The sequence below is a fragment of the Psammomys obesus genome, unplaced genomic scaffold (assembly GCF_907164565.1).
Source record: "Psammomys obesus unplaced genomic scaffold, mPsaObe1.curated_primary_1811, whole genome shotgun sequence".
Taxonomy (NCBI): Eukaryota; Metazoa; Chordata; class Mammalia; order Rodentia; family Muridae; genus Psammomys; species Psammomys obesus.
The window spans coordinates 3,875,453-3,897,493 of record NW_026585691.1 but is presented as its reverse complement, the minus strand read 5'-3'; the positions used below and the strand labels follow the sequence as shown (position 1 = coordinate 3,897,493).

The window sequence follows — 22,041 nt, the reverse complement described above, 5'->3', positions numbered from 1 at the left end:
CAGCACTTGGGAGAGGCAGAGGCCAGTGGATCTCTGTGAGTTTAAGGCTAGCCTGAGCTACAGAGTGAGTTCCAGGACAGCCAAGACTACACAGAGAAACCCTATACCAAAAACAAGCAAACAAAAAAGGGTAGGGTGGAATGCTGTCCTAGAAACAACACTTAAGGTTGACCTCACATCCCACACACATGTAAAAACTAAAGTTGAAATTAAAAGGAACTAAAAATTGAATGCTGCATGTAAAAATATACTATAATCTATAAAATAAATACACAAAAAGATAGACAAGAGGAAACTCAGAAGAGATCTATCAAAACCTGACGAATATTGTCAATTACCACACCACTGTATCAATTTCTCAACCCAATGCACATACCTTTCCCTGTAGTGGGCCCTGAATAAGCTTGGGATATTTCTGGGTTGAACTATTCCCATGTCCCAGTTTCCCGTAGTCGCCATCTCCCCAGCTGAAGACTTCACCTTCTGTAGTAAAAGCTAAAGTGTGACCATCGGAGCCTTTAGATGATGAAACTTTTTTAATGGACCGGTGAGGCTCAAAAGTTAATTTTTTTAAAGTAGACTGATTATTGGAATCTCCAAGGCCCAGTCTCCCATAGCTGCCTTTACCACAAGCTCTGACAGAGCCATCTGTAGAAATGACAAAAGTGCAATACTGTCCAGCTTCAATCTACAAAAGAACACCAGAATCTTAAGTTAGAAAATGCTCTGAGAGATTCAAATACTTCAGGTCAGGTTTATCAAAACAGCAGAAAGGAAATCACTCAGAGCAGAAAATGACATGACCCTCCATAGAGAGCAGCAAGCAGAAAACCAATGGCATTCTCATATTAACCTCATGCTGAGTGTAAATTCATGTATCTTTTAAGGTTATCTACCAGATCCATGACAAAAATGAAACAATGGGGCTCAAGAGATGGTTGAATGGTTAAAGGCACTAGCTACTCTTGCAGAAGACCTGGGTTTGATTCCCAGCACCCACTGGTAGCTCACAATGACCTTTAACTATAGTTCCAAGGGATCTATATCCTCCACTTACATGACATACAGACATGTGTGTGCATAGGCCAAACACCCACATACGTAAAATATTTAACAAAATAAAATCTAAAAAATGAAAAAACAAAGTAAAAATTATAACCTCCTCATAATTAGAGAAGGGAAAAAAATTCTATAAATTCCTAAGAGTCTATTAAAGCAAGAATCACTCAGATAAAAATACATATTCACATATTCTATGCTCATTTAATTTAATGAAAATAAAATATAAACTACAATATTGAACTACAAATATAAAAAGAGAAAGAAAAAATTGATCATAAGAAAATGAAATGCCAATCTGAAAAATGGAAAAGTCCAGTTCTTATTAAGTATTACTTGTGTTGAATAATGAAACCTACTTCCATTCATTAGGATCTGAAACAAGGTCTCTCCTTGTAGTGCTGGTTGGCCTGGAATTCATTATACAGAGCAAGCCACACCTCCTAAGTACCGACACTAAGGATATTTACCATGTTTACCTCATTAGGTTTTTTTAAAACACTAAGCCCCAAGTTAATATTTTGTATATAGAAATGGTATCAAACATATGATAAAAATTCATTCTTCTGTTAAAATGAAGAACTGAGTGATATAGAAGTATCATAGGTAGAAATGCTCATTGGGCTGGAGAGATAGCTCAAAGGTTAAGAACACTGGCTGCTCTTCCAAAGATCCTGCATTTAATTCCCCCCGCAACGACATGGTGGCTCCCAACAATCTAAGATGAGATCTGGTGCCCTCTTCTGGTGAGCAGGCACACATGCCGGTAGAATGCTATATAAATAATAAATAAATCTTTTTTTTAAATGTTCAATCAAAGCAACAGAACAAGAAAATTTGAACACAGGGAACTTCCCAGAGACTCAAACTCCAACCAAGGACTATTCATGGAGATAACCCAGAACCCCTGCACATAATCTGACTGGCCTGCTCTTTGATCATCTCCCCCTGAGGGGGGAGCAGCCTTACCAGGCCACAGAAGATGACAATGCAGCCACTTCTGATGAGAACTGATAGTCTAAGATCAGAAAGAAGGAGAGGAAGACCTCCCCTATCAGTGGACTTGGGGAGGGGCATGCATGCAGAAAGGAGAGGAAGGGTAGGATTGGGAAGGGAGGAGGGAGGGGCTAATGGGGGGTACAAAATGAATAAAGTGTAATTAATAATAATAATAAAATATTAAAAAATGTTCAATAAAGAGTTTTTACTCATTAAAAATATATTCAACATAATTTAAGGCACAGAAGTATATATACCCCATTATCTACCAGTTCACAAGGAATATAAGAGAACTTACAGTCTGAGCATCAGAGAAACTAGGAGCCAGTTTGGGTTGTAGTATTTTCTCCTGTGTGCCTTCTACCAATTGATGGCTGCTATTGCTTCCCCAAACATACACCTCACAAGTTTCAGAAACAATGGGAGCATCACCAGTCTGAATACTATCTGGGCTAGCACATGTTCTTGAGTAGTCAGAAGCCATTCTACAAACCTATTGAAAATTTAAATATACAAAAATTAACCAATACATTTTTAATTTTGTTTTACATATTCTCTAAAATTACTGACTTAACTTCTAATACTCTAAGCTACTCACATCCAGCTTTACATACAGATGGCTAAAATATTTACTAGCACAGAATGAATAACTAAAATGGGAAGAGGAAAATACACAATCAAGCCTCTTTAAATAAAAATGTTATCACATACAAATTTTACAGAAAATCAAAGTTCATAAAGACAAAGTAGAAAAAAAACACCACTGATAATGTTGTCACCTTAACACAATGTTACCTTTTATTCATATGCACATTCTTTAAGTCATTACCATAAATACAGAACTGACAAATGACACAAGACAATAATGCAAAATTTTCAGCCTATCTTCATGCTTGAATAAAAATATTCCATCTAATGTTAAAAATCACAATTAGCCACTTTGCTGGAATGGAAATTCAAATCCTAATCTGTGTCATGTAGACCATTTACTGACCAGGCATGGGGTACACTCCTTTAATCCCAATACTTGAGAGGCAGAAACAAGTAGATCTCTTGAGGCCAGCTTGATCTATACAGTGAGTTTCAGGACAGCCAGGACTACACATTGAGACCTTGTCTCAAAAATATATTATGTTACTGTATTTTGTCCCAAAGCATGGGAACCAAGGTGATCTTCTGACTGTTGCAACCAAGAAATAGGTCTATATCAGAATATCAATCTCACTAAAAACACACTGAGTATTAAGGTTTAAAGTATTTTACAAATTGATATTGCAGGAAAGAGGAATGCCATTATTTTAAAACCAAATCTTCAATCAGTGGAGCTAAAATTAATCCCTCTATTTGCTTTCCATATTTTCTGATATCAACGAACTTTTGTTCAACTGATTTTTTTATTAATGCACATGAACACAATACAATAAATATATTAAAACTATGACTCTAATTATTGTCAATTTGTTGTTTAAATGTTTTTTAAATAAGTAAAACAAAGAAAAATCTTAAGAGCTAAAATGTGTTTGTCAGCATATTAAATGGGCAGAGATAGAAGAGTTTTACTCAGAACCTTTAAATGTAATGCAAAGTAATAGAGTAAGTATGTTTGACAAGGCTTCTTTATGAACACGGGGACAGTCCTAAGGACACATATCTGTCTCCTGTAGAGGATCTGGAACGTCACCGAACACAAAAGGAGGTCGGTGGTACCAAGAGAGCAAAACTGATCATTTATAGACCTAGTACTATGACAAGGTCCTTCCTTACTCTTCTCTCAAAAAAGGAGGAGGGGATATTCATGAGGTTTAAAAACACACTTTTAAAGTAAAGCTGGAAAATGGTTGATAAGCAGGATTCTGTAAAAACCAGGTAACAGAACCAGCATCAACATGATTCTATAAACACTCCAAATCTGCAGAGAAAAACTCAAGCCCCTATTTAATATTCATAACAAATTGTGTATGGCTCCAAAAACAACAATATGAAAGTAGGTGAGCACAGCACACCACCAAATACACACTCAGTATTACCATCTAGAGAATGGAAAGCAATGGAGGCCTGGCAGACAACAGCCAGGTGGGAACTCAAGAGGAAGATAACAGGCCAATCTAAAAAAAAAAAAACCAGTTACACCTCAGAAGAGCTCTGCCCTTCCCACAGCAAACAAGACAAAGGGTTCCAAGACAATAAGTTTTAAATGTCCTGGGTTAGCTAGTTCCTGTAATTAAGATACATAGATAGACAGACGGATGGATGGATGGATGGATGGATGGATGGATGGATACATACATAACCACATAACCATCCAGGATTCCCTCCCAAGACAGGTGCAATGCAGAGGACAAACTACTAAACTCAGAAATGCATGTGATACGAACAGCAGAGAGAAAAGATGGAGAAGGAGAAGATGAAAGTTAGAAGAAAAGGCTGAGGAAACACCACTGTTTTAAATATTATACAAGAACAGTAGAAAGAAAATCTAAAAGAAAACAAACAACACGCCACCTTGAATCCCAATTCAGTCTGAAGTTCAGAAAAACTAATTTCACATAAAAGTTAATACAAAGGTACTCTTGAACTTGAACACTTGGTCACAGAGATGCCTGGCTGTAATTCCAACACTCAAGAGACTGAGGCAGGAGAATAATGAGACCGAAGTCAGCCTGGGCCATAGACCCTGAAACAAAAAAAGAAAACATGAAACACAGAATGAGAAGAGTAGGAGAAAACAAGGAGAGGAGAGAATCTAGGGGGAGAGGAGGAAGGCAGACAGGAAGAAAAGGAGAACAAAGGAGGGACAAAAAAAAAGGAGAGACAGAACACCATCCCTATCATAAAAACATGACAGAAAAACTCACCCCCCCCACAGTAAACTATGATCTGCTTCAAGCCAAAAGAAATTAAGAAAATTAGTATGTACAAGAAAAACACAAATCTGAATCAGAAATGTTCATATGAGGAAAGATAAGAGACAGGGGTGCTTAACTCTAAATGGGACTGACATGTCATACCTCTCCAGCCAGACTTGGGATCCTCACTGCAGAGGCAGTAGAAAGAATGTAAGAACCAGATAACTCCAAGGAAAAGTCTTGTTTTACGGACAAGACAGGACAAGTTACATATACAAACTCAAAGGGATTGTGGAAGCATGTATAAGACTATCCCAACACAAGCCAGACAAAAACTGCAGCATGGAGGGGACAGAGGGGCATGAAATTCTCCCACCTCTAGCTGAGGAACTAATGGCATCTGATAACTGCTGGAAGAGGGAGTCTAGTTTTGTCATCGTTGTTGTTTTAATGATGTCAACCATTAAATAGATCAAACTCCAAAATAAACCCCACTTCGAAGAATAATTGGGCAATAAAAACTGGACTTTGTAGAATAAAATAAAGAGAAAACTCAAAGTTGGATAGATCAGGGAAGTAAGGGTAGATTTAGGAAGAGTTGGGGGAGGGGAAATATGATCAAAATACATTGTATGATATTCTCGAAGAATTAATAAAAAATGTTACCTTAAAAATTTCAAAGGAGTCAGCCATAGTGGTGTATGTCTTTAGTCCCAGCACTCAGGGAGGCAGAGGCACACAGATCTTTGTGAGTTCAAGGCTAGCCTGATCTACAAAGTAAGTCCAAGACAGCCAAGGCTACACAGAGAAACCCTGTCTCAAAAAACAAAAAAAGGAAAAAAAGAAAAAGATTTAGAAAAAAAAGTTAGAGGAATAAATTAGAAATTTTAAACATTTAGAAATGAAGTAGAAGAAATACAAGATGAATAAAAATAGTATGGGCTAGAGGGATACTCAGCAGTTAAAGAGCACTTTCTGATCTATTAGAGGGCCAAAGTTTGGTTCCAGTACTCACATTGGCCTACCTCTAACTAAAGCTCCAGTGGATCTTACTTCTCTGATCCATCCAACTTTGAGTTTTCCTCTTCTGGTAACTACAGGCACCACACACATGGCATCCACTCATACAACAAACACATAAATAGATAAATAAAAATAAATCTTTTTAAAATTAACAGACAATGCCCTATGAGTAATAAAACGACATTGTATACATGAAAAAATGATTTTTTAAAGTTCTCAATAAAAGGTGAAAAAGCATGGTAAAAAACTAACATACAAATAGGAGTCCCTCCCCAGAAAAAAACCAAATAAGATGGGTGATGGTGGCAGACACCTTTAATCCCAGCATATTCGGGAGGCAGAGGCGGTGGATCTCTGTGTGTTCCAGGCAAGCCTGGTCTACAAAGCTAGTTCTATTACAGTCAAGGCTACACAAAGAAAACCTGTCTCAAAGAAAGAAAGAAAGGAAAGAAGGAAAAGAAAGAAAAGGAAAAGGAGGAGGAGGAGAATGAGAAGGAGTAGGAAAAGGAAAGGAAAAAGAAAAGAAGGGAGAGAGGGAAGGAGGGAAGGAGAAAAAAGAGGAGGGAAGGAGAGAAGGAGGGAATAAAGATAATATGAAAATCTATAATTTAGACACATTTTTCTGATATAAAAAGAGATCTGAAACTACATATTAAATTCTCACATTTCTAAGATTATTATCCCAGAAAAAAAATAACATCAAAATTTATTCTAGTAAAATTACTGATCTTTAATGGGAAAACACCCTTTCTTTCATCTGCTTCTCATCAAAATAAGCATGTGACTCCTACAGGAAAAAAAAAAAAAAATTATCTTCAGACTTTGACAATGTTTATGCCAGAAGAAAACAGGATAACATATTTAAGATTCACAAGAAAAGATAATATGAACCAATGATTCAATCAAAAGCAGTTTTCAAGAATAAGAAGCACAACAGTTATCAGCATGCAAGAACTCAAGAAGAGAATCTTCTTATTCCTCTGCACTGTTATTGAGAATCTAGACAATAGGCTTCGAAGTCAAAAAGAATAGAGAGGCTAGTAGGACTAACACTAAATGAGGGTCAAAAGGCAGAGACTGAGGAATGGCTGGCTATATGCTCTACAACTTAAAAAATAAATGAAGTACAAAAAAATTGTTTTTAGTAACCACATAGCAGTCATTATTTGTCTTATTTTAAACTTGCTCTGTGTGTGCTCACAAATATGTGTGTGACATGTGTAACGTGGTTAAAACAAATAAAGGATATATTTCTGTGATCCCTATAGTCTTGAGAACCAGCAGTGTCCATTTGAAAGAAAAAAGACATAACTGTCATATAGGAAAGCAGTCAGTAGCTCAGAAGGCATGTTGACTTTAACCCAATTATCAATCAATCTCACACACATGCACGCATGCACACATGCACACTTTGTAGCTATGTCCACTACTAAATAGCTCAGAAAGATCACACCCTGATTGTGGTTGTGAAAATCAACTTTCTCAATAAAAGAAAACAGCAAATTTGGGGGAGACAGCTATTCAATTGCCTAGTGCAAGAAGTATATGTAAATAAGCCAGAAACATACTGTAGAAAATAGCAAGAAAGCTATCAAAGGTTAGTAGCCTCATGTCAGAATAACCCAGGAAAAACCGTACACTACCACCTTGAAAACACTATTAGCCAAAATGAAGCAATATGCCATAAACTGAAACTCAAAGAGGCTCAAACCTAATAGTTTGTATGGATATTGTTGAATGAAGTCAATTGGTCATATTTAGAGAATGATAGGAGTAGCAATTCATTCAACTAAAAAAATCTAGTACATAAAAGTAAATAGGGAGCCTATGGTGGCATATACCTTTAATCCCAGCACTTGGAGATAGAGGCATAGATAGGTGGATCTCCTTGAGTTCTAGGCGTCCTGTTCTGCAAAGTGAGCTCCAGGACAGCCAAGGCTGTGACACAGAGAAACCCTGTCTTAAGACCCCTCCAAGCTTCCCCCTCAAAAAAAACTGAATGGGGAGAATCAAGCACTGACTCTACCTTTCCTTTAAATCAGAAATAACCAATTGATCAAGAAGCAGTTCTCTAAAAAGTATTCCAACTAGTCAATGGAGAAAAAAATAACAGAATTAGAATATCATACAACTACCACCATCCCAAAAAAGGGGGATATAAACACATAGATTAAAAGATTTAAAAAACATTTTTTTGAGCTGGGCATGGTGGCACATAATTCCAGGACTAAGGGAGGCAGAAGCAGGCAGACCTCCATGAGTTCAAGGCCAGCCTGGTCTACAAAGCGAGTCCAGGATAGCCAAGACTATACAGAGAAACCCTGTCTAAAAAGAGAGGAAAAGAGAGATTTTTAAAACACTTTTTAAGTAAAAACTGAACTCAAGTCCAGGCACACACATGCAGATGACAAAACTACAAAAACCTGCAAGGAAGTTAGTTTAAAAGTCAAGACAGTGGTTCTGTTGCACAGGAAAAACACAAGTAATGACCAGAATTCTGCAGTGGACAGCAATATTCTATTTCTTTATCTTTCATGAGTGTGTGTGTGTGTGTGTGTGTGTGTGTGTGTGTGTGTGTGTGTATGTGTGTGTTATAGTGAGTGCTCACTATAACATTTATATACGGGCCAGAGGACAACTTTCCTTCTACCACGTGGTACCTGGCCATTATAATCAAGTTGTCAGTTTTGACGGTAATCTTTTTTTCTTTTTTTAATGCCTGAGTACTGATTAGAAGGGTATTTATTTTATAACAATTCATAAAGGTATACAATTACTTATATATCTTTCTGAATCTGTTACTCAGTAATTTTTTTTTCAATGAAAGTTATCAATACATGATCAAAAACTTAAAATAAATGAAAGGAGATACACTAAAAAGTATCTCTTTCTAATAACCCCTGGCAACTAAATCTTGAATTCCACTCTCCAGAGGCAACTACTGGCACCATTTTCTTTTAGAGCCTTTCTAGAGATAAATATATGCTATAACATTTTACAACAAAGTCATTTTAATGCAAAGCTATGAAGATTACATACCTCTTCAAAAAGACATAATGCTGCCTCATAGAGTGAACATAATCCTTCAGATGTCCTAGTTGGTTCTCTCCACTGACTCCGATCAGCAGACGAACCCTGTAATTAAATATTTTGGGGTACAATATGGAAAGGAAACAGACATACATGTTAAAAAAATTTAAAAACCTTATAAGATTAGGTGTATTATGACCAAATCCTAACATTAAGCCATGAAACCAAATAAAAATGTTAACAAATGTATTGATTCAAATTATTAATTAAGAACCAATCCCTTTCCAACTGTCTCATTAAATAGTGAGAAACCCATACTAAATAAAGTGCAGAATTCTTCGTGGCAAATGCAGAGTCTTAAAGACAGCGGTCTATTTTTCAGGGGTGTCCTTGACTCACTTCATATAACAAAGGAAGAGGAGGGGTGATTTCTAGTTAGGTCCACCTGGCACCTGTCCAGGAATAACAGGACAAGTAGACAGAAACTAGAAAGCCAGCAATAAATTGTTGCATTTTATAGCTACTAGAAGGTAGTCATCTGTGGAAAAGTTAATCAATTTAACAGAAGCAGGTAAAAAATATATAGTCAGAAAAATATGGATTTCAAAAGTAGACTCAAGGTTGTAAGAATTACTTGACAGAGTACATGGCCCAGGAGTCTGTGCTATATTATAATACCCAATAGTTGTATATATCAGGCTAACACAGTTGCTGCACACCTTCAAGATCAAGGTAAATAATATCTTACCTCACAAGTTAACATGGTAATTGAAAAAATATGCAAAGCACCATAAAGAAAACAGGTACTAAAATTAGTTCACTTCCTCCTTACTCCAAGTAGTGAGGAACAGTGAATCAAAGAAACTAAAAAGGCATGGAGTAGAATATTATTAAATAAAGAATAAAAGACATCATATACAAAATTATACATGTATATATTTACTATAAGGATTTCTTGAGCTTATAAAGTCAATTTAAATACCAAGTCAATTTGTGCATATGTAGCCAAAGTTATTCTAGAAGATGCTCAAATAAAGTTAAAATAGAAGAAGGTGTAGAGTACTTGCCTAACACATGAGATCCTGGGCAATCCCAAGCACAGGGTGCAGGGTTGGGAGATAAGGCAAGGAAACTCAACAGTGCTGTTAGGCCATAGTTCCTCTAGCTGCTTCTCTCTCCCCATACATCAAGCCCAGCTCGCTTGTAGCTTCTTTCCAGCTGCCTGGCAGTTCTATGCCTCCCATTTGCAGCTTTAAGCAAGACTAACCCCCCATGTACACACACCTAAATATGCAAGAAAACGTATGTTCCCACTTAGTATCTGACTCCTTGGCTTACAGACTGAGCCATATTAAATCAAGAGGTGCAGAACTTCCCCCTTGCCTACTAGAAACTTATAAAAGTTAGAGACCCACATTATGTGGTCTCAAAGCAGAAAATTCTCTCTGTCTCTCTCTCCCCAGTTTCTTTCCTGAATCTGCTGTATCTGACACACATTTCTGTTATAACAAATAGACACTGTGTAAAACAGCTTAATCCTGGGGTACTCCTTTCCTTCCAAGGAAAGGTGAAGGAAGCCTCTTACTCATTTTGTTCTAGAAGAAAAGAGCCATGTATAATCAAATATATACAGTCATGGTGTCTAATATCTTTTTCCTCTCTTTAGCAATAAAAGCAATACAAAATGCATAGCTGATAAGAGACATTGAGTGACTTTTTATAGGAATATTAACATGAGCAGATATTTCAGATTTAAAAGAAACAAAATCTAAAAGGAGCAAAAAAAAAATACAATGAGAAAAACAGATGTTCAAGTAACATCCGTTTCTAAATAAAATATTTAAAAAAGAAATTTAGTTGGGCAGTGGAATAAAATATTTAAAAAAGAAAATTAGCTGGGCAGTGGTGGCACACAACCTTTAATCCCAACACTCGGGAGGCAGAGGTAAGAAGATCTCTGTGAGTTGAGACCAGCCTGATCTACAGAGAGGGTTCAAGAACATCCAGGGCTACACAGAGAAACCCTGTCTCAAGAAAATTTTAAAAAAGAAAAAGGAAAAAAATATCAATAATAAAGTGACCCAATATTTATCAGTTCACAAATACAAAACATACACCAGATAAACGTTAAATGCTTCTTTTGAAAGTGACTTTTTAATGAAATATTTTTATTAATCAAAAGCTTTGAATTTCACTTGGTGATGGAGGGAAGGTGCAAAATATGTAAATATAACAAGTGGCATTTTTAGTGATGTTTAAATACATTTAGATTATATTGGGCAATAAAGGGTACATAAAAACTCATTCCTCTCCCCTCCCTCTCTCCTTTCCCTCCCTCTCTTTCTCTCACACACATATACAAAAAAAAAAAAAAAAAAAAAACAACTGGAAGAACATGATGGTGGCACACACCTTTAATCTTATAATCTTAGAGGCAGAGGCAAATGGATCTCTGTAAATTCAAGACCAGCCTGGTCTATACAGGGAGTTCCAGGACAGCCAGGGACACACAGTGAGACCATTAAAAACACACCACACACACACATGTATGCATACACACACGCATGTATGTGCACACACCAACACGAAAAAACAAACAACAAAAACCTGACCAATGTAACTTTACTGAACTTATACCTAAATCAGTTTATAAGTATTTGAGCCTTAATACTTTAAAATTCAAATTTTTATTCTCGGATTTCAAAGTTATTACATTTCAGTCTTGCAAATTCTTAAAATGTGTCATATTTATGTTTATTTGTTAATATGATATCCAAGGTTACGATGGTGAAGGGATTCATTTCTACTGACGACAAACTCTTCACAGACTTCTGCTTAACTCACAACTTCTGTTATTTAGGTCTCTGTTCAAACATCACAACTCAGAGTCCTATCCTGACCACATTAATTCTCAACCTATCATTCTCTCCTTTCCTCTTAAGATGTCTCACCTGAAAACATGAATTTGTTATGACTTACTTATTTTTATTTTATGCACACAGTTTTTACCTGCATGTATATCTGTGCACCACGTGAATGTGTGCCCTCAGAGTCCAGAGAGTGTTGGTCTCATGATACTAAAGTTACAGACAGTTGTGAGCCACCATGTGGGTGCTGGGACCTGAACCTGGATCCTCTGCAAGCGCAACAAGCTGGCTCGTAACTGCTGAGTCATCTCTCCAGCCCTCTAAATTTATGTATTCCTTTCCTGATGATCCTAGCAAGATGTAAAGTTTGTAAGAGCAGAAACTGTATCTTAGGGCTATACCCTCAGGTCTTAGAATAACACTTGACACACAGTACATAATTTAGAAAAACTAGAAAAGGCCTGGTATGGTGGTGCACACTTCTAACTGCAGCACTTGGGAGGTAGATGCAGAAGGATTAGAAATTCAAGGCCAGTCAAGGCTATATAGCAAGTTGGAGCCAGACTGGAAAAAAAAAAGATGAAATTTGAGATGCTTTAAAAAAAAAACTGTCATCTACTCACTAGTCAAGGTCTCTCAGTTAACACATGAATTTACTAAACACAAAGTAAGTCTCCAAATCCCCTAAAATAAGCTAACACTTAAACTATAAATTCTGCTTCTGATCCAGGGACCTTTACTGTAATATATATATATATATATATATATATTATATATATATATATATTATATATATATATTACATATATATATTACATATATATAATATATATATATTATATATATATATATATATTCAACTTAACATATCAAAAGAACTCCCAAATTGCTTACAAGAGCCACAAAATCATTAAAAGTAGGGTTGATTAGCTAGCAATTTGTCAACATTGACATTTGGGGTACATGGTACATACCAAAGAACGCCTCATCTGCATTAAGATAGCCATAAAGCAGTCAAAGCTGATCATTCCTTCCTGGCTTGATAGTAGTTTGTTTTTCTCCATGGTATGTACAACCGCTGAAGCCCCCAAAGCCATTTCTATCCATTCAAGAAGATATCGCAAAGAGCCTCTCTGAGCTGCTAGGCCAAGCAACAACTCAGAAGCTAATCTGCGACCTAAAGTGTCTGCCCCGGAATTGGGAATGGTTACTCCTTTAAGAAATGTTGTAACTTGTGATAAGCAGTCCAAACCCATAGGAGGAATCTTGCTTTCATTTGCCAAAGACAACGGAGGCAAGGAGCTCACAACTTCAATTGCAGTATGAATAACGTCGTTGCAGAGACTGAGGCCAGGTCCTGACACAGGCATCATCCAGCTTTGTCTCAGAAGTGCAAATAGTAAACTCAGACCAGTTCGGACACCCATTTCTATAAGTGCATCAGTGCTTGACCGGGGACGTTCACTGACAGAATGAACATCTGCTGAACCAGAGCTGCTCTCCGGAGAATGCTGCTGCTGCTTCACTTTGCCTTTGTCGTGGTACTTATTTGAAAGTGCGTAAAAGACACGCTGGAGAACGAGCAATCGTTTCCGCAGTGCCCCAGCAAATGGAGAATCTGAACATACCATCTTTGCTAGTGCTAGCTGACTGCTAAGAAGGGCATCCAAATAATGGTCCTGTTCATCACTTGAAAGAGACTCACGCTCGAAGTCAGGCAACTGGGGTCCTTTGAGACATAGAACCTGCTGAGGCAAAGGTACTACTTCCTTATTGCTGACCAGTTTAGAATACAAAACAGTAACTCCCTCTCTTGTTGCAATAGATTCACTGTCCTCTGTGATCCAGGAGCTATTCAGGTGTTCAAGCCATTTCAGTTTCACTGGTGGAACCATAGTCGCCATGTTGGTTTATTCTTCAGCCATTAGTTCTACAAAGAAAGAAAAGGAGACAATAAAAAACAAAAACAAACACAAACAAACAAACAAAAACCAGCATAGGTGATTCCTAAAATGTTTCCAAACTTCTGTCTTATATTACATTCAGTGATTTCAAAACCAGTAAAATGTGACTGAAGTCTAAGGTTTATTAGCTCATAGCATATGCCATTGTTATATGTTAGCTTTGATAAATGTACCATGGTTATATAAGACAGTAAATTAAACAGAAATGGGTAAAGGTGTATGGAACTTAAAATTGCAAAATTTTTAAAGTTAGTTTAGAAAAACGTATTTAATTCTTTTGTTTTCCTTTTTTTTTTCTTCGAGACAGGGTTTCTTTTTGTAGCCTTGGATGTCCTAGAATTCACTCTGTAGACCAGGCTGGCCTCAAGCTCACAGATCCAACTGCCTCTGTCTCCCAAGTGCTGGGATTAAAGGCATGGCTCATTATTTTATTTTAAAAACAGACCTGGGGGGAGGGATGGAGAGATTTAAGAGCACTGGCTGCTCTTCCAGAGGTCCTGAGCTCAATTCCCAGCAATCACATGGTAGCTCACAATCATCTATAATGTGATTTTCTGGCATGCACATGTACATAATGATAAAGATTTCAATAATAAATCTTTAAAAATAAAATAAAAACAGAGCTGAGGGGTATATTCAGGGATAAAGTGCTTATCTACTGTAATGTAAGGCCCTACATTTGATCCCAAGCCTGGAAGGGAAAAAAAGGTACACAAACATAACAAAATTTTACACTTGTTAAATGATGATAAAAAGAAAAACAAGAAGTTTTCTAATGTTCTATACTGCTCTTCAATCTTAAATGTTTCAAGAAAAGAAAAAGCTATTTCAAAAAACAGTGAGAGCTGCTGGATGTGCTAGAGCACCCTTTAGTCCCAGCACCCAAGAGGCAGAGGAAGGTGGATCTCTGTAACTTTGAGAACAGCCTGGTCTACATAGCAAGTTCAGACCAGCCAGGGATATCCAGTAAGACCCTGCCCTAAAAAAAAAAAAAAAAAAAAAAAAAAAGGACTTGAATGTAGCTCTGAGTTCTGAAGTCAGTACTATCTCATTGCCCCATATATTTCCCTAGGAAAATGACTGTTAAAGTGTTAGAAGAATCAAGTGTTAGGACCTGTCAGAATATACATGCCCCTTCTCCACCAAAGCACTTTTTGAGAGAAGTGAACCAGCACTTCTTTCTCCTGCTAGAACCCTTTCATTTCATTAAGGTAATGATCCCTCTTTGTTGCCCATTAGTGTAGCTTACATATTAAACTCCCAGACAACAAGTTCTCCTCAACTCCAATCCATTCTCTAACTGAGTACAAACCCAAACCTAAGTTTACATGCTCAAAGCCTCAAACAGCTAATCTGATGTTCAACAACTAACTTTTTACAATCAGAAATTAAAGAGCCCGACTTGTCTTCCTCCCTCTCTCATTTGCTCCTTTCATACTTAAAATTCATACTGGTTCTTTTAAAAAGGCGTTCGGAAAACTGCTTCTAGTATTTTCATTTAATGAAATCCTTTCTCTTCTTTCTTCCAAATTTACTTCAAAACTCTTGTAGGACCTTTCAGAATTAGTGCATTCTAATTTTCTAACAAAATGTTTGTTGCTTGGAACTAAAATTATGTAAGATTTTAAATCACCTAATAAATAACATAGACCTCAACATCAAAAACCCTGTTTCACTCAATTTTAACTCCCTAGCATGCAACTTAAATCACCACCACAGTGTGTGCTAAATTACTAATTAGTTGCAATTACTTTTCTCAATTAAATCATTAAGTAACCAAAAGGGTAAGTAGGGTAATTCCTGTCAGTTTCTCCAAACCTTAAGCATTTAGTGGTTAGGTACTATTTCTTACTCCAATAAAAGTATAAATAAAATATTTTCCACCAGACCTTGGGAGGAAGGTCCAATTGCAAATGCAAAGCCAAGGAAGGGGTCACAAATAGCTGGGCATAGTGACATGGACCTGTAATCCCAGCACTCAGGAAAAAGAAGCAGGAGAATCATGTTTGAGGCCATCATGTACTACATACTACCTTCCAGACCAGCCTAAACTACATAGCAAGACCTTGTATCAAAAAAGGGTATCTGAGTGAGGACTGATCATCTTACCCCGGGTCATCCTTCTTGTTTAGCTTCTTTAGATATACAGATTTTAATAAGTTTATCCTATCTTACAGGTCTAGTATCCACTTATACTATACTATACTATACTATACTATACTATACTATAGTATAGTATATATACTATAGTATAGTATAGTATACTATACTATACTATACTATAAGTATACACTTATAGTATCCACTTATATCCATGGTATATACTCATATACCATGTGTGTCTTTCTGCTTCTGGGATACCTTACTCAGGATGATCTTTTCTAGATCTCACCATTTGCCTGCAAATTTCAAGATTTTCCTTGTTTTTAACTGCTGAGTAGTATTCCATTGTATAAATGTACCACAATTTCTGTATCCATTCCTCCATTGAGGGACATTGGAAGTAGGAGAAAACAAGAAACAGGACAGGAACCTACCATACAGGGCCCTCTGAAAGACTCTACCTAGCAGTGTATCAAAGCAGATGCTGAGACTCATAACCAAACTTTGGGCAGAGTACAGGGAATCATATGAAAGAAGGGGGAGTTAATAAGACCTGGAGAGGACAGGAGCTCCACAAGGACCAAATATATCTGGGCACAGGGGTCTTTTCTGAGACTGATTCTCCAACCAAGAACCATGCACGGATATAACCTAGAACACCTGCTCGAACGTAGCCCATGGCAGCTCAGTCTCCAAGTGGGTTCCCTAGTAAGGGGAACAGGGACTGTCTCTGACATGAACTCAGTAGCTGGCTCTTTGACCTCCTCACCTTCCGTGGGAGGGGCAGCCTAGCTAGGATACAGAGGAGGACATTGCAGCCAGTCCTGATGAGACCTAATAAGCTAGGGTCAAATGGAAGGATAGGAGGACCTCCCCTATCAGTGGACTTTGAGAGGAGCAGGGAGGAGATGAGGGAAGGAGGGTGGGATTGGGAGGGGATGAGGGAGGGGGCTACAGCTGGGATACAAAGTAAATAAACTGTAATTAATATAAAAAAATAAAAATTTAATTTAAAAAAAGGGTATCTGAGCCTGGAGGTGGTGGTGTATGCCTTTAGAGCACTCAGGAGGCAAAGACAGGTGGCGCTTGAGGACAGCCTGGGACAGGCAGGGCTACACAGAGAAACCCTATCTCAACAATGAATGAATGAATGAATGAATGAATGAATGATGGTTGAATGAATTGGTTGATAAAATTTATGTGACATGGAATAACAATTTTTTAAAACTTAGAAAGTGAACTCTCTCAAGAAGCACACACCCATGTCTTAGCCTTTCTTTGGCATCTCTCCCTTAATGCATTTCTTAATAAAGTATAAGTCTGTTTCACAAAGAATAAAATATTAAAAGTTTTTGACAACTTACTATAGAAAACAAAATCCTATGGCGAAAGAACTGATCTCTTCCCCCTGGCTCTCCCTTCTGTGAGTATACTTCAGATTTTTGATTCCTGGAAAGAGTTTCCTGAAGATGTTCCTTTGTATTATTTGCATATGCTGTCCCTTCTACTTAAGAACCTGCCTTCACCAGTCATTATCTAGTGCAAGATCTCAGTTTAAACAGCCCAATATCAAGGACCTATTATTCCATATGCAATAAGTCAACTTAAACATAAGTTGACTATTACTTCCTCAGGGAAGCTATCCTTGACTGCACCCACATAAGAGCAAGTCCAACTTTTAAAATACACAGCAGCCACTACCTTAACTCCATTCACAGTTTGCAATTACATACTATTTGTGTAGTTATCTGCTTAATGTGCATTTATAATTAAGTGAGAAGTATACTGTTTAGTTTTTGTCCCTGGTTCCTGATAGCTTCTAAGACCCTAAAAATTTCCTAAGCGATGGGGAGGGCATTTTTTATACTCACAAGCAAGCTCTGTTCTAACATATCTGAACTTATACTAGGTGAGCTCCGTTCTGAAAGAAATGGGCATCAGAGAAACCAAACAAGTGATTAAAGGGTTAGAGCTTTTGTGCCTACCTCCAGACCTTGGGGAGTGAAAGGGAGACTGCTACTGAGTAGACATTTACCAAGGCTATTTACTTCTCCAAGCTCAGGAAGAGAGCTTATTCCCAAAGTTCTGCAGCCTAAATTCTAACACATGCTGCAGTGCTGGAATCCCACTCCAGCCCCAGGCACTTGCTGATTGATTTGGACACTTTTACTCATTAAACTATATAAATTGTTAAATAAAACTATAGGGGAAAAGGCAGATTTGGACTGACCACCTGCATAATTTTACAGACCAAACCATACTGGAGTGCCCAAGCTACAGTTTCCCATCAACAAGCTATAACTGAGTCATTATCTCATCTACTTACAGACTGAGGAGACAAACAGCCACATCTCCAAAGAACCAGTCTTAAGCACGTGACAGAAACCCTTTGCTGTATCCTACAAATGCAAAGCAGATGTAAAGGACCAATCTACTTTGTTCTTTATTTCTGCTTCCTTTAGTCCTTTTCTGTCCATAAAGCCTATCTCCTCTTCTCAGCTCACTGGAACACTCTTTCTAGTTACAGAATGAGGTGTTGCCTGATTCAGGACTCAAATATAAAAGGGAATTAAATCTATAACTCAATTGCTTTGATTCTGTCTTTTGATAAAATCACTGATGTTTAATTGCATGAAATCAACACTTAATGTTTGTGATTACTATTTAAAAGGGCATGCACAAAAAGGGCATAGATTCGATACATTTGCTGCAAACTGTTTTGCTACAACATCAGTAAGAACTAGTCAACAAAGCAAGAAGGCAATGTGTTTATTCAGCATATAAAGAACTATAGACAAAAGAGAATCAAACTAATGGGGTTTTATTCTAGAACCACTAGTATACATAATTCTGATGAACCAGCTAAATCCTGGCAAACTGCTGTTATTTTGTTTTTAAATCTATAGTGATGATTTATCCTACTAAAAGTCCATTTGTCTCTTTCTCTCTTCATGACCCAATACACAAATCCAATAACCACAGATTATCAAATCCCCCAAATAAAAACCAGAATTGTAAAAACCACCAAAAGACTAGGGTTAAAAGAAAAAAAGTACTATCAATATTTTCCTGAAACCAAAATAAAGACTAAAAGAGTTGAGCAATGGGTTCTTACAAACAAGACCTTGAAATAGTTTCTCCAAATGAATTTTTCCAAATCCTAAAGCTTTCACACATCTCTAGACAAACAAAGCAATGACAGCTGTTAGCATTTATTGAGCACTTTCTACAATGAAGGAATTAATACTGCCTACATTTGTTAAGATAACTATGAAACAGGTGACCAGGTTACCCACTCCCCCTCCCCCACCAGCAAAGGAAATAGAAGCATAGAAAGGCTAAACAGTTTGCCAAGGTCACAGTGAGGACAACTAACAGGCTGCGTAATAATTCAAAGACAGCAGTTTGACACCTAACCTTTCAAACAGTAAGTCATTGCTTCTGGTCATCATGGTGGTAGTTTTAACAAGTTCTACATCACTCTACATTTTTTTAATTAAAAACCTCAAAATGTTTCAAAGACTCAAATGTCAATTCAGCTCATTCTAAAAGTCAGCTATGATTTAAAATATGTTCTCCTAACAACATACTCAAGATTAAGAGATTTCAGGGGCTAAACAGGTGGCTCAGTAGTTAAGAGCACTGGCTGCTCTTCCAGAGAACCCGGGTTCAAATCTCAGCACCCACATGGCAACTCACAACTGTCTGTAACTCCAGTTCCAGGGTATCCAGCATCCTCATACTGACACACATGCGGGCAAAACACCAATGTACATTTACAAAAAATTAAAAGGAAAAAAAGATATTTCAGGGCAGGCATGGTTGCACACCTTTAATTCCAGCACTTGGCAGGCAGATTTCTATGTGTTCAAGTCTTGTCTGGTCTAGAGTTCTAGGCCAGCTCAAGATAAATGGTGAGACCCTACCTCAAAAAAATAAAGAGAGAGCAGTTTCAAATCAGATAACAACCAAAGAAAAGGCAAATGACTTTTCCCAGTCCTATTCAGAATTTTGCAGGGTAAACATGCAAAGGCTGGGGAGGCTAAGACAAGAGGACCCTTGAACTCAGGAATATAAGACCAAGACATAGCAAAATTCTAGCCCTACAACAGAAAATGTCAAAATGGAAAGCAGGAAAGAAAGAGGAGGGAAGGAACAGGAGAAAGGGGAAGAGACTAAAAATGGGGGGTGAGGGGGACCGGGTAAACAGTTCTGATAAAGAACAAAGTCGGAAAGGGGTGCTGAGGTTATAGCTCAGTAAAAGTGCCTGCAAACATGAGGACCTGAGTTCAGAGCTCCAGCACCCAAGTAAAAATGGAAAACCAAGCGGTACCTCTGTAATCCCAACACTGGGAAGTCAGAGATAGGAGGATCCCTGGAGGTTTACTGTCCAGCCAATCTAGCCAAATGAGTGAGCTTCAGATTCATTCAGTTCAAAAACAAAGTAGAGAGCCATCAAGGCAGACATCCAAAGTAACCTCCAACCTCCACACAAGCTCCACACATGCACAGAGGTGTAGACATACACACACACACACACACACACACACACACACACACACACCAAATAAAGCTGGAGATCAAATTTATTGAATTAGAGACTATAAAGCTAATATAATCAAGGCTTGTCATACTGGCATCCAGAGAAATCAACAGAAGTTAACTGAGAATACATCAGACCCATGTAAATATATAACCAACTGTTTTTTAACTGAAATACCAAGGCAGTTTCATTGTTTCAACAAAAGGTGCTCAAACAACTGATTAAGCATAAGGGAGTAAAATAAAGCTTGCCTTAACTTCATACCATACACAAAAGTCAACTCAAATTTGTTTAACAAACCAAAATGCCGGAGCTAAAACTAAAAATCTGTAAAAGAAAAACAGAAGCTAGACATGTGAGTATCCTTATAAAATCCCAGCACTTAGGAGTTTATTCAAGACACCGAATGAGAGGCCAGTTTGCGCCACATAACAAGTAATGAGGGAAAATAAAATAGAGACAAACTTATCAAACCTGGTTAAGAAAACCATAACTTGGGACAATCCAAATTTAAAACATTATTAAAATTGTATAAAGGTTGCAGAGATGGCTCAGCGGTTAAAAGCACTTGCTACTCTCAAAAACGACCTAGGTTCTGTTCTTCACAGCCACACAGAGGCTTACAACTGTAACTCCAGTTCCATGGGATCCAACGCCTCTTCTGGCCCCCACAGACACCAGGCAAGCATGTGGTGAACACACATACACATAGGCAAAACACTCATATACTTAAAGTAAAATAAATAGCTTTTTAAGACAAAGAAAAACAAGCAACAATAAAGAAAACTAAAAGTTGGTCAACAAGACGGGTAGGCGGATAAAGCAAAGCACTGGTTGTGAAAGCTGCCAACCTGAGTTCCAATTCCCAAATCACATGGCGAAATGAGAGAACCAACTTTTTAAAGCTGTTCTCTGACTTTTACATGCACCCAATGGCATGTGCACACCCACATTCACATATGCAACACACAAACACACATCACAGAAACATAAACACACACAATATCAATGATTTTTTGAAATTTTGAAAAAAAAATAAGTGTCAAGCACAAACTGAAAAAAAAACTATTTGTAAACCATGTATCAAATAAAAATTTTTATTGTTTATAACAAGAATATATATATTTTTTATTGTGGTTGTGGAAAGGATATTGGACTCTCGGGAGCTTCTCTACCCCAACTAGTTCCCAAATAATCGAGACAGAGACTTTTATGTGGCCGTGCACATCTTTCATCCCAACAATCAGGAAGCACAGACAAGTGAATATCTGTGAATTCCTGGCCAGCCTGATCTACAAAGCAAATTCCAGGACAGCCAAGACTGTTAAACAGAGAAACCCTGTCTGAAAAATAAACATGTCACCAATATAATAAATTAGTCAAATGACCATACAAAAACATATCCAACATCATTAGTCTTTAATAAAATGCAAATTAAAACCACAATAAGCCCACTAGCCTGGCTAAAATTTAAAAACACAGCCAGTGCCAAGTACCTGGGAGGACATGGAACAAGCAGAAGACTCACGCATTGCTAACAGAAAAGTAAAATGAAACACTATTTGACAACTTAGTATAAACTTCATTAGAAATAAACACGATGCTTT

At 37.4% G+C, this 22,041-nt stretch overlaps 1 protein-coding gene across 7 annotated transcripts in view; it reads right to left on the bottom strand.

The window, feature by feature from the left end:
* Positions 1 to 22,041, bottom strand: part of Herc1 (HECT and RLD domain containing E3 ubiquitin protein ligase family member 1) — a 162,378-nt gene that overhangs the window by 127,709 nt on the left and 12,628 nt on the right. For all 7 annotated transcript variants that reach the window (XM_055597768.1, XM_055597801.1, XM_055597785.1 and 4 more), the window contains exons 2-5: positions 12,799 to 13,754; positions 8,967 to 9,062; positions 2,357 to 2,551; positions 377 to 688 (exon numbers count right to left, since the gene is read on the bottom strand). In XM_055597768.1, coding sequence (XP_055453743.1) covers positions 377 to 688; positions 2,357 to 2,551; positions 8,967 to 9,062; positions 12,799 to 13,728 — 1,533 coding nt within the window. In that variant the 5' untranslated portion in view covers positions 13,729 to 13,754. The remainder of the gene's footprint in view (positions 1 to 376; positions 689 to 2,356; positions 2,552 to 8,966; positions 9,063 to 12,798; positions 13,755 to 22,041) is intronic.